Raw genomic sequence first — 13,081 nt, 5'->3', positions numbered from 1 at the left:
AGATTAACTGTAGATGTAAATTAAAAGTATAAATTAAATATATTGCCCTATGAAAGTTGACAATACTTACCACATAAATGAAGACATCCAACACAGAAGCAACATCTTTGATATAGGCTTTGGGTGTGAAGAACAAACCATCAGCTAATATTTTCAGAGCCAGTTCAAGACTCATGAAAATAACAAATCCATATTCAGCGATTTGGAGAGCTGGAGTTTCCATGACTCGATATGTTGGTGTTTCAAACATCATTGAAATGCATGATAATGTGGTAACACATATCATTACCCAGTCAAGGTATGTAACCAATCCAAGAAAGTTGCTTCAAAAGAAATAACAAGCATTAAAATTACTTCTTTAGCCACTGTATTTTGTATCTGCAGTGCAATAATAATAATAATAGTAAAAATCACCATAATAGTAATAAACATTTTAATGGACTTACTGAAGTCTCTTGTATTGTACTTTCCTTTCCTTTCCTGTCAAAGGATCTTTCAGCCTGGCATCATAGCGAGCATAAACTATAAGCTGACACGCTTTGCGGAATTTGCTCTCTCTTGGGACACAGAACAATGGTGTATCAAAGAAAGGATGATTTTCCCGCAAATCATCTTCCCGCTGATTCCTTAAATGAAAGAAAACACTAATTAAGCTCAAGACATAAAAACTATTTTACATATTGCCTCCTCAAATGCATGTTGTTAAATATGGTAAGGAAAGTTCTGGCAGACCGCAAATAATTTAGGAGTAAATGAAACTAATCATCGAATAACCGAAGGCCCCCCCCCCCCCCCACACACACACACCACTAAGGACATCACACACATTCATGCCCGAGGCAGGATTCGAACCTGCGGCCGTAGCGGTCGCGCAGTTCCAGACTGAAGCACTTAGAACCGCTCGGCCACTCCGGCCGGCAATTCAAGTGGTGCTTGATGAGAATGACACAGAGGCAACTGTTGGGAGAAGGTGACAGGACAGGGGGAGAGGGAGTCTGTTGGGCTGAGAGCGGAGTTGCAGTGGGTTAGCAGAGATTCATGCCACAGGATTAAAAGAGTAAAGAAACTGTCATAAGGATAACTCTTATCTTTGTAGTTCATAAAAGCTAGTGCTGGAGGGAAGGATGCAGATGGCAGAGGTTTTTGATGCAGCCATTGAACTTAAAAATATTGTGCTCAGTAGCATATCCCAACAAAGGTCAACTCCATTCTTAGCCATGCCTCCATGTCATTGTCATCAAGCATGGCACGAAATCACTAGCTTCGGTGCTCATGTGTCATTTTGGTATCCCATGTACCTGCTGCCTCTCTCTCCTGTATTCCTAGGCTGCAGACTGACTGCCTCTACAAGCAGCCATTTACCCCTTCCCATCTCCTCCTTCTGCTTGCTGCCTGTTTGTCTTTATGCCCATCCCACCTGACACAACTAATCACCCCAGTCTATGTGCCAAACTGCAATCCCACCATTGTGTGTTCAGCCAGCACAAGATAGTGGTGTGTGTGTGTGTGTGTGTGTGTGTGTGTGTGTGTGTGTGTGTGTGTGTGTGTGTGTGTGTGTGCGCTCACACTCATGTTTGTACTTTAGTTCGTCAAATGATTCATCTGAAAGAAACAATTTTTCCTTCTTTTTTGAATGCCTCTCAACAACTCAAGCCTTTCCTGTTTGGTGATTGGACTTTACTCTTAACATGTTGTTAAGTCCCTTTTAAGCAGATAGGTGTAAAATGACAGATTTGTTTGAAATTTTCTTTGTTCACTTACTGATCTATTTACATTTTCACACAATATTGTATCATCATAATATAGCTTTAATAATTTTGATGAAACGAAACACATCCTCAGGAATTATGAAAATGAAAATCAAGAAAATAAATTCAAGAGTAAATCACTGGAGCAGGTAGCAACAAAGACATTTTTAAATGAATCCTGAAATGTCAGAATGAAAGGCAAACTAGAAAAATCTAGAGAGGAATGCAAGGCAATGTAATCTGCTTGGTTATTTGTATGGCCAGGAATTGTAGAACAAAATATTGCCTGAAAGACTACATTATACTGTAAGAAGGAACATAAATTTAATAATAGGCTAAGTAAATGACAGCAAAAAGTGGGTTAAAAATGAAGCAGTAATCTATGAAAAAATGTTAGGATTTAACATCCAGCTGATGGCGCAGCCATGGAGACACAGCATTATAATGGACCGGCATAAGAATTAAATCAGAGAAAGGAAGATTTGGGTATAACATACCATCATTGACATGATTGTGGAGATGGAACATTAGTTCAGTTTGGGGATGGATGAGGAGGAAATCAGACATTTCTTTTCAAAGGAAACATTAAGATCCCCAGTAGAAGTCCAGCGTCTAGTAATTGTGCCACCTTCTTCTCTGTGAGATGAAATAATGTGTGTCCATTTCTAACCCCCCCCCCCCCCCCCCTCCCAGTAATTCATATTATTAGAATTATAGAAACTACTGAAAATCTAAATCTATGTGGGAAGACAGTGTGACATAATTATCTTAACTCTCCTCTTATTAACATCAATATGGTCAGATCCATTATTGTTCATCTACTTTATATTAGTACACATTTGTTACACTTCTTTCAACAAGGACTTTAATTGTGAATCCAGCTTATTTCAATGTTTATTATTTCCTGTTGGTTGTAAATCAAGAGGCAAAACTTAAAAGTGAAATAAACAAGATTTTCATATGAGCTTCCATGTTCATGATGAAATTAATTTTAAAACAAATATAATTTTTTCAATCAGTTACAAATATTATCAGAAATATTTAGCTGAAAATGACATACTTAGTATATCATGAAGGAAAATTCTTTCAAGTTTACTAATGTGTGTTGTGAAACTAGGGATAAAAAACATTGTAGTGTACTAATACAGCTTGTGGGCCCTATTATATAAATATTAACATAATTACAGTAAAGAGAGTTTAAGAAGAGACAGTGTTGTTATGAAACTGGATTTTTATTGAACGATATAAATGATAAATTTTGGGGAAAACACTGTTTGTTAAAACTTTTCAAATTAAATTGCAATACTACTTTGGTACAATTAGCAACATCAAATCACCATCTTTAATATTTAATATCCTGTTAATATTTAATATTTATTGAAATCTGTCTATTGTAAGAGGAAAGAACTACTATAATAAAGTTGACAGTTAAAATAAAATTGCAAAAATATAATAAATTTTAAAAATAATGATAAAAGGTTGTTCAAATGCAAAAGCTATTCTAGATGGTGTGGGCAAAATATCAGACAGAATGGATCTCATTTCAGTGCATTATTTTAGAAGTCATAGCCATGTCAGAGTAATTGATTAATACGTTAATGTCCAGGATGATACTGACTATGAGGTCAACATCATGGAATGTGGCATGAGATATGGAATAGGACCATGTGAAATTTAATAGGGAGATTGTATTTAGAGATTCAAAAAATTTTGCCACGAATCAAGATCAGAACCTTTGAGAAACAAGAGCCTGGCAGAAGGGGTTCATGGGATCTGACGCTGGACCCTGCTACAGCTACTGTGGTTCATGTCACGCAACCTAAGCTAGTGACACCTCAGTTGGTATAGCTTTGGCACTTTCAGCCGGGCGCACATGCATGAGCACCAGCCAGCATGTAGGGGCTGCACAGAATACCACGGCCAGTAGATGTGCAGACAGCGGGGCATGCCTGGGGAGAACGGTAGTGGTGGGGGTTGCAGGAAGGCACTGTAGGGGAAGTGCCATTCTAAACTGAAGCTTACACTTGGATTTTTTGTAAATATTAAGTGGGCCCTCTCCAGGCCAACACTTGCATGGTGACCATTCAGAAAGATGTCATCTCTGATTTGGTTGGTATCTAGGAAGAATTCTGTCAAAAATGCAGCGATTTATTTTCGCCGACTTGTTAACCATTTGTAACATTCAGAGAAAAATCAAGAGCGGCAAACTTTGAGTAAAACCTATATATTTCTCTCGTTGCCATCTTAAAATTTGCTTCTTTTGCTAAAATACAGTGGAGTTTACACAGGCTCATATTACTAACATGTTATGCAGAGGCAATTGCGTCAGAATTCTGAAACAGTGTTTTATTAAGTGAGGAACTGACGAAAAGTAAGGTCAGTATCTTATGAAAAAGCACATCCTCAACACAAAATAAATATGCAATGCCTTCTCTTATGTTGTTCCAAAAGCCATAGAATTTCTTGTTTCACCAGCTATCAGTTGCCATTAAAAATTACATTCTTTCATAAAAAAAAGTCTTTAATTAGTGGAATAACATGTTAGATCATGAAGTGCTGCATGATGACCATATGGCAAAATACTCTTCTCTTCCCCTTCTATCATTTGCCAAAATCTCTTTTTGATATCTTGAATTGTTTATGAAACATGAAGAATGTTGTTACTCTGCCTTTATCGCTGGTACAGTGCAATCGCAAATGAGAGTGCTACGTCAGATCAATTTTCTTGAGATCAGTAGCAGACCTTCACCTAAGTCTACAGAAAAATTCAATATGTTAGCTGCATTTCAAAGGTAGATTCAGAATTCTGCAACATAAGTTTGTAGCACCTGTGAAAAAGCCATAGAGATCACTGCTAAAAATTCCCATGTTTTTACATTTCTTCCTAGTGAAGTTTATTCGATTCTACATTCTTACTTAACATCTCACTTGAATTCATCTTGTTTTCTTCCTATTGATATTTGATGTGACTGTATGAATTATAAGTGGCACAAAAAAATCAGACAGTTCACACTGTGGGTGATGGCCACTGCAGACAGGGAAGACATGACAGAGGAAATGCTGATGTAAACCATGACTGGCACTGAAAACACAACTTGCAACTTTTAGCTTCACCACACAATGATGATGGGTCAAGTACATTTCACACAATTTTTTGCAGGAACTGATGTAATTGTGACTGTGAAGGTGACCAGGAAAGAGGTTATCAATTTGTCTATCGCTATAGCATCAAGTTTATGGATGTGTTAGTGACAGGAGAATCTCAGTTGTAGTATTAACACTTTAGGAGATGTTTGTGATTGCGTAAAGTGTGAAATATTTGTGACAAAGAAAAATACGAATGTTATTGCTCATCGTTTCACTTGCAGAAATTTAAGCTGTCCTCTTAGGTTCCTGTCTCACCACATTCTTGAAAATCACCATACATTTGAAAATATCACGCAAATCCTTATTTCATCCTTTGTTCTCTAACCAGACAGGAATGTTCAACAACATCACATATTACAGAACATATTGTATTATGATCATAACGAAGAGATAACAATGCTAAGATGAAAAAAATATTGGCATGTAGCAGGTTGCAAACATATACCCTCTAATTCAGCTAACCATGACATTATCCATTATGCTACAGCTTACTCATCTAAAGGTTGTATTGTGCATTAGTTATCATAAAATATGCTGAAGCCGTACATCGCTGATGCTTTCACATTTAATGATAAGTGTGATGTATATGTGATCTGGTACTTTCAGTGCACTGATGCTTTACATAAATATATAAACGTATGTAACACACTACTAAGGAAATGAATAATTAAAATGCATTCAGTTCACACAGGGGTCATTCACAAGTGCTCACAAAAGTTGACAGTCTAAATCTCATTAGTGAGATCACCGTTGCGAAAAGTAGTGTGAAGCTGCATCCGCACTGCCACTCGAAACATGTTTCCGTTGAAATCATTATTTTCTACAATGTTTCACATCTGTTTCTGACTTTATTTCTTGTATTTGTCTCTGTCCACACTGGCAGCAAACATTTCCCAGTATATTTGCATCACCTGCAATGCTATTTGTTATATTGCTTTTGTATTGTCTGCCTTGTCATGTACAGAGATGAGGAAACTGTAATATGTTCTGTTGCATTGTTAATATTTTTCATGCAACCAAAATGAAAGATGATGTCATTTTTCATTCTTTTTTTTATTTATTTAGCATGACTTCTGACTTGAAGGCCATAAATATCTCTCAGTGTTTTGTAGTTTTACACAATAAGGTTGAGTTTATCAAAAAAATTTATAATTGTTTTTAAAACTACTACAGTGGAACCTCGTTTACCAAGCACCTCCCATAATGTGCAGTTTGCATGATGGCCAAACAAATTGTAAAATAATGACTTGCTTAACTAGTGATGTTTCGCAAAATGTGTGACGACGATTTAGCGTGATGTCGGCAGCCGATCGCACGTAGCAGGAGAAACATTCAACAATACGAACACCTTTTGTTGTCAGCACTGGCATACGAACAATGTCTTTAGTATGTACTGCAGTCTGGGTGTAGTGCTCACCATCTTAGTGTAGCTTGTGAGCACATATTTTTCTCACCTTGGTTTCACACAGTATTTATTTGAGTGCAAATTTTAATGACCTCCGTACAGATGTCCCACCTTCGTAGAAATGTCCCTGAAGATAAAGCCGCAAGAAAAAACCATAAGAGAAAGAAAATGACTTTAGAAATGAAAAGTAAAATAATTTGGGTGGGGGGATTAACGAACATGGTTTTAGTGTTGCTGATTTAGCATACACATACAATCAGTCTACATGAACTATTTGCACTACCCTCAAGAACAAGGATGAGATTACAGAGAGGGGGAGCAACAAGAATATCTAAACAATGGTTTCATATTTTGGATGATGTCGAAAGGTTTCTCCTTATATGGATAAATGAAAAACAATTGAAAGGTGACACTATTAATGAGAACATCATTGGTGAGAAGGCAAGAATGATTTTAGCCGACCTCATTAAGAAGACGGGAGCATCATCAGTGGCCAAAGAAGTGTTTAAGGGAAGCCATGGGTATTTCGAGAAGTTTTCAGAGAAGAACCGGCATCTGCAGCGTTTTGAGGCATGACAAAGCAGCTAGCTCCAACACAAAAGCAGCAGAGACCTTCATCAGCAACTTCAGGATACTCATAGATTCTGTGTGTTATATGCCACAACAGGTTTTTAATTGTGATGAGAAGGGCCTATTCTGGAAAAAGGTGCTGAAGTGTACCTTTATAAATGCAAAGGAAAATGCCCAGCCTGGTCACAAGCCAACCAAAGACCATTTCACACTGCTATTCTGCACCAATGCAAGCGGTGATTTGAAAATTAAACTGCTGTTTGTTTACCATTCAGAAATTCCATGAGCCTTCAAGAAATGTAAAGTCGAGAAGTTCAGGTTAAATGTGATGTGGAGGTCCAACAACAAGGCTTGGGTGACACTTGATCTTTTTTGTGACTGGATAAATGAAGTGTTTGGTCCTTCGGTGAAAAGAATATTTGCTTGAGATGAATCTACCACTCCAAGTCTTGCTTGTTACGGATAATATTCCTGACCATTCTCCAGGCCTACAAGACCACCTCCTTGAAGAATTTCAATTCATCAAGAAGAATTTCAACTAAACATGATCCAATTTCTGCCTCCCAGCATGACTCCATTACTGCAGCCTATGGACCAGCAGATTATTTCAAATTTCAAAGCAAGCAATGACGAATGACATTACTTTGTTTTCTACATAATCTTTCTCAGTATTCTACCAAATATAGCAGCAGTTTTCTGCAGAGCATCTTGTTTTATTGCTGTTCTTGTACTGCTTGCTTCATATATTCCACAAGCAGCCATCAGCCTGGTACAATGATAACAACTCGACAGTCTACTACCTCACCCACTGATTTTTTTCTTTCTCTCCCGGAAACATACACTTGTGCCATGCATTGGTGACAAGTGGTAGCCAGCCTGAAACATTGTTTCCTTATGAAACTTCCTGGCAGATTAAAACTGTGTGCCGGTCCGAGAGTTGAACTCGGACCTTTGCCTTTCGTGGGCAAGTGCTCTACCAACTGAGCTACCCAAGCACGACTCACACCCCGTCCTCACAGCTTTACTTCCACCAGTACCTCGTCTCCTACCTTCCAAACTTTACAGAAGCTCTCCTGTGAACCATGCAGGACTAGCACTCCTGAAAGAAAGGATATTGCGGAGACATGGCTTAGCCACAGCCTAGGGGATATTTCCAGAATGAGATTTTCACTCTGCAGCGGAGTGTGCGCTGATATGAAACTTCCTGGCAGATTAAAACTGTGTGCCGCACTGAGACTCGAACTTGGCGAACTTGGGACCTTTGCCTTTCGCGGGCAAGTGCTCTACCAACTGAGCTACCAAAGCACGACTCACGACCCGTCCTCACAGCTTTACTTCCACCAGTACCTCGTCTCCTACCTTCCAAACTTTACAGAAGCTCTCCTGTGAACCAAGCAGGACTAGCACTCCTGAAAGAAAGGATATTGCAGAGACATGGCTTAGCCACAGCCTAGGGGATGTTTTCAGAATGAGATTTTCACTCTGCAGTGGAGTGTGCACTGATATGAAACTTCCTGGCAGATTAAAACTGTGTGCCAGACCGAGACTCGAACTTGGGACCTTTGCCTTTCGCGAGCAAGTGCTCTACCAACTGAGCCACCCAAGCACGACTCACGCCCCGTCCTCACAGCCTTACTTCTGCCAGTACCTCATCTCCTACCTTCCAAACTTTACAGAAGCTCTCTTGCGAACCATGCAGGACTAGCACTCCTGAAAGAAAGGATTAAAATAATATACTGTAACACATTCTAAACAAATATTATTCATTATTTCTTTTTGTGTTGTCACATTTCTGTTAGAGTGCGCCATGTCAGACAAGTATTTATAGCCACAGCGTGTAATAGCCACCTTGATGGAACCATAGCCAGGAAACATGATGTTTGGGCTGTATTAAGAGTAGCATTGTTACTACAGTCACACCTCATATAGTACTGGCTATATTACATACAGCGCAGAGATCCCATGCATGATCCCATGTATGGCATAAGATCCTATCTAGTAACAGACCATAAGCTACTAATAGATTGGGCTCCTCATTATGCTTACCAGACCGCTAAGCTTCTAACAGATTGGGCTCCTGATTATGGTTATCAGAGAAGACAGAACAAGTTTGTATGATGTGCTTATTGTGAAGCAGATATCGCCGATGTTTAAGGTGACTGGAATTTTTACTGGCTGTTGCACTGCACTTGAAATCAATGGAGTGACTATGATATGAACCACGGTTTGCTATGATTGGAATCTCTTCTTTTTGTTTTTGTTACAGAGTCCCAGTGACCTTATAGACTTGTTCTGTACAATTTTCTTTAGTAAATAATGCCTTGCACTGATACAACACTTAAATTTGAGCTAAATAGGGAAGTAAGGAAATAGAAGACAGATTGACCTATTAATGAGCATGACTGCTTATTGCAGTAAAAGTATTAAGATTAAGAAAACTTGAGACATAAGAAGAGCACCTACTGCTAAATTTTTATAATACCAACTTAATACTAATTAGTGAACATCTCTTAGGTACGTAGCATTTAAGTCTGCTTCACCAGACCAAAAATGCCAATAACTGTTGCTCTTCTGAAGGGTCTGGAAGATGCTGCAGACCTCTAAACAGTTTCAAATCCAGAGTTTCCTTTCTCAAGTGATTTTCTGATACAGCTTTAATGCAGGACTCTTGTGGGTTTTTGTGTTATTATCTGCTCAGTTTACTTTTCATGTTATCTTCATGATAATGAACACACGCACTTAGCATAGGTCACTGCTGAAAATTCATGTCTTCCAGCATACAATACATGAGTATTGGTAATTCTGCAGAGAACTTACAGTAGCTATCTTTCCTGGCATCTCAGCAACATTTCTTGGTCCAGTTTGGTTCAACCTACGATTAATGACACCTACAAAATATATCAAATTCCACTTATTACAAAATACCACTCTGGATTGGGAACTCTTAACCTGCTATTTTGCAAAGATTATGGCTTCCTTTACTCATGAACTGAAATTACATCAACACTTCCTAAAATCATTTTCAAACTGCTGAAATTGTCTTTTACCATCCACTAGCTCTTCACAATATCTCCACCAACCTACAATAGTCCAAAGATGCATTATAATCACATAATTTTAATCTGCAATGCAAAATTTTATTCATAGGGTCATCCACCACCAAATAGTCCAATTTCTTTTCGCTTTCCTGCCCATTTCAAGTAATCTTTAAAATCTCTGAAAGATAGAAATTCAGTTGTGTTTTCTAATTTGTGGATCAATCAGTCTTCACTTGGCTCAATTTCAATGAATAAAGAAAAATGTAATATGTAACTCACACAAAATTATTGAACTTGATGTTTCTGACATGTGCATAACACTGGCATATTCTCACTACAGTGAGATATGAAAAATGAGATTCTAGGAAGATGTTTTCGCATGTTAACTTTAAATTAATGAAAGCTATGAAAATGACAAGTGCAGCACTTGATGTACTCCACTTACCTTCTCATTTCTGCTTGTTGTCGCTTTGCTTGCAGTAGTTTAATATCCAGGTCCTGAGGTCTGCTACGAGATGAACTGACTCTATTCATTGCTCCAATGTCTCCATTTTCCATTAGGTGTTCATATGTTTGTTTCAACTTTATTGAACCACTGCGAACACTTCTCCTAATTGATCTGAAATGATGTGCCACACACATAGAACCTCAATGTATATAAAAGTGAAAAATATTTTACGTATACAAATACTTTTCACATGTTTAAAATATGCAAGCATATTATTATTACATAGCCAAACTTGGATTATTTTAGGAGCATAAAGCAGAATAAGAAATACAGACATTCGTATAAGACAACTAACAGTTTAATGCCACATCCTGAATGCTGCTAGTAATGATCCAACACAATTGTGTTTACAATGGACACATACTTATCTATAGAGAGCTTCATTTATTCTGAGCGATACTGAACTTGCTTGTTTCATATGAAAACTTTCTCTAGTAAGGACAATACACTGACAAATATTATGGGAAGGTGCAACATAACATTCAGAATATGAAACAAGAGATATATTTGATAAATCATAACACTCTAGTTTTTTCAACTGCATTCCAAATTTACATCACAGCTACAGAAAAGGAAAGACAAAAGAAAACCAAATTTAAATATATAATCTGTATTCAGATATATGAACAGAATGTACTTCTAAAGCATGCCTCAACATGTAACGGTCAAGAACAACATTATCCGATCCTTAACAACAAGAAGTTCCTTTCTTGGAAAACATATAATGACAATAAGAAACAAAAATATGTAAAAAAGTCACGAAAAACAGTCACATGACACCTTAGACACTGCTTATCCTCAGAAGTAATTTAAAGTGAAGACTGGCACTACCATCCCAAGTCTGCTGCTGATATTCATGACAAAGTCATTACTCTCTACTGTCAAATACATCACTGAAGTAGCCAGGACTCCCTAAAGGCATACATTATGAGAATCATGGAACAAAGTGTGTGTGTATAGTTGATTGAATGAATGAATAAAATGACATTTAGGGAATATAAGCCAATAACATAAAATACTAATTATTGGGAAATAATTCTGTAGTCCCTGACCTGCTTATAACATACACAATACTCACATCTCTTCTATACCAACTATGCTATTTATGCACATTACATTCATGCCATCATCTGTCTCATTATTCAAGAACATAAAGCCTATTTATTTTGAAATCATATAAACTTTTAATCTTGAATTTACAGTTATATTGCTGTATAATTGGTAACTACTCTATCTTTCTTTACCAAAGTACTCAGCTCTTAATCCTGAATTTTTGAGTACTTATAACATCCAAATGAGCTGAATAATTATAATACTGGTAGATATCTAACATATAAAATCTCTTGGATTTGTGCCATTTACATTTGATTTGGCAGAGAGGGTTGAAAAACTGCCAAGAACACTAAATAATTTTGATTAAAGATTTTTCTTTCCTGTATGACTTTCTGACATAACTTTAAAACTGAACTCTTTTCAATACTTATGTTGCTATTTGCTTACGTTGAATTTCCTGTACTCCACAAGTTTTATTTATGACAGTGAATATATATATGTTTGGTCTGACTAAACGCTGTGAAGCAGCAGCATTTGGTAATAACTTCTTATAAAAGAACAGTATAAATTACATTAATCTCCTACTGAGAATCCACAAGCCTTCCAGAATGTAAATACAAATGGATTGCAGAGTGTTATATGAATACTGGTTTCTTTTCAGAGAACTTTCACATAAGGTCCATGCACACCTTTTCACAAGAAATTATGGCATCATATGTAATTACACTACATTAGTTGAAACAATGATTCTGACAGACAAATCTCTGACAGCTGCTGCTAAAAATGCTGTCACAAAGCACCTTTACCTTACCCAAGTATACAGTAATATTTTGAACCTTTCAAGTGATCTGAGGTATTGCCAAACTAAATTTCCTCATTCACCAAACTGGCTCTTCATACTGATAGTGGGTAATCCTCATCACATGTATTTATTTTTCTCAACTGAATGTTCTACAATGTTCTACACTATCATTACATTGTCAAACAATACAAGAATTATTTGAGTCTCAATAATAATATTCAAAGCATTACGTTCTGTTGTTTGTCAACAGATTACAGATGTAAAGCAGAATTCTTCATACCATATAGCTGCTAAATTATGATGGGCACTGCATAGAAAGATAGTCATTTACTGGTCAAATGTTCAGGATGAAGGAATCATAGCATATAACACACACAACCGTAAAAGGAGCTGCTACAAATAAACCACTGTTAATGTTTGGTGTTCAGCATTAACAATGATGAAACTGTTTGAAGAATGGCAGGAACACAGTAATGATGTGTAGCATAACTGTATGGATCACTGCAAGATTCCTGCTTAAAAATGCAGAACAGTTCATCAGCTGGTCTGTGGAACAACTAGGTAACAACAAGCAGGGCCCATAGGGTGTGTAGAAACTACTGCGTTGTTCAGACCCATAGTCATATCACAGAAGGCACAAAACATCTAACAACAACATACTATTTCTCTGTTACTTCTGTCACTCTCCAGGATGTTAATGGAACCTGCTTTCAGATTAGTATGGCTTTAATAGGGGTAATGCAGGAGTAGGTTTAATAATGAATAAAAAAAATAGGAGTGCGGGTAAGCTACTACAAACAGCATAGTGAA

The 13,081-nt window shown here is 37.2% G+C and overlaps 1 protein-coding gene across 1 annotated transcript in view; it reads right to left on the bottom strand.

The window, feature by feature from the left end:
• The window catches only part of LOC126089086 (sodium leak channel NALCN), a 390,881-nt gene that overhangs the window by 143,312 nt on the left and 234,488 nt on the right, over window positions 1–13,081 (bottom strand). The window contains exons 16-18 of the mRNA XM_049906884.1: window positions 10,354–10,527; window positions 447–626; window positions 71–323 (exon numbers count right to left, since the gene is read on the bottom strand). Coding sequence (XP_049762841.1) covers window positions 71–323; window positions 447–626; window positions 10,354–10,527 — 607 coding nt within the window. The remainder of the gene's footprint in view (window positions 1–70; window positions 324–446; window positions 627–10,353; window positions 10,528–13,081) is intronic.

This window comes from Schistocerca cancellata, chromosome 1 (genome assembly GCF_023864275.1).
Source record: "Schistocerca cancellata isolate TAMUIC-IGC-003103 chromosome 1, iqSchCanc2.1, whole genome shotgun sequence".
Taxonomy (NCBI): domain Eukaryota; kingdom Metazoa; phylum Arthropoda; class Insecta; order Orthoptera; family Acrididae; genus Schistocerca; species Schistocerca cancellata.
This window is presented reverse-complemented; position numbering and strand designations above follow the sequence as displayed.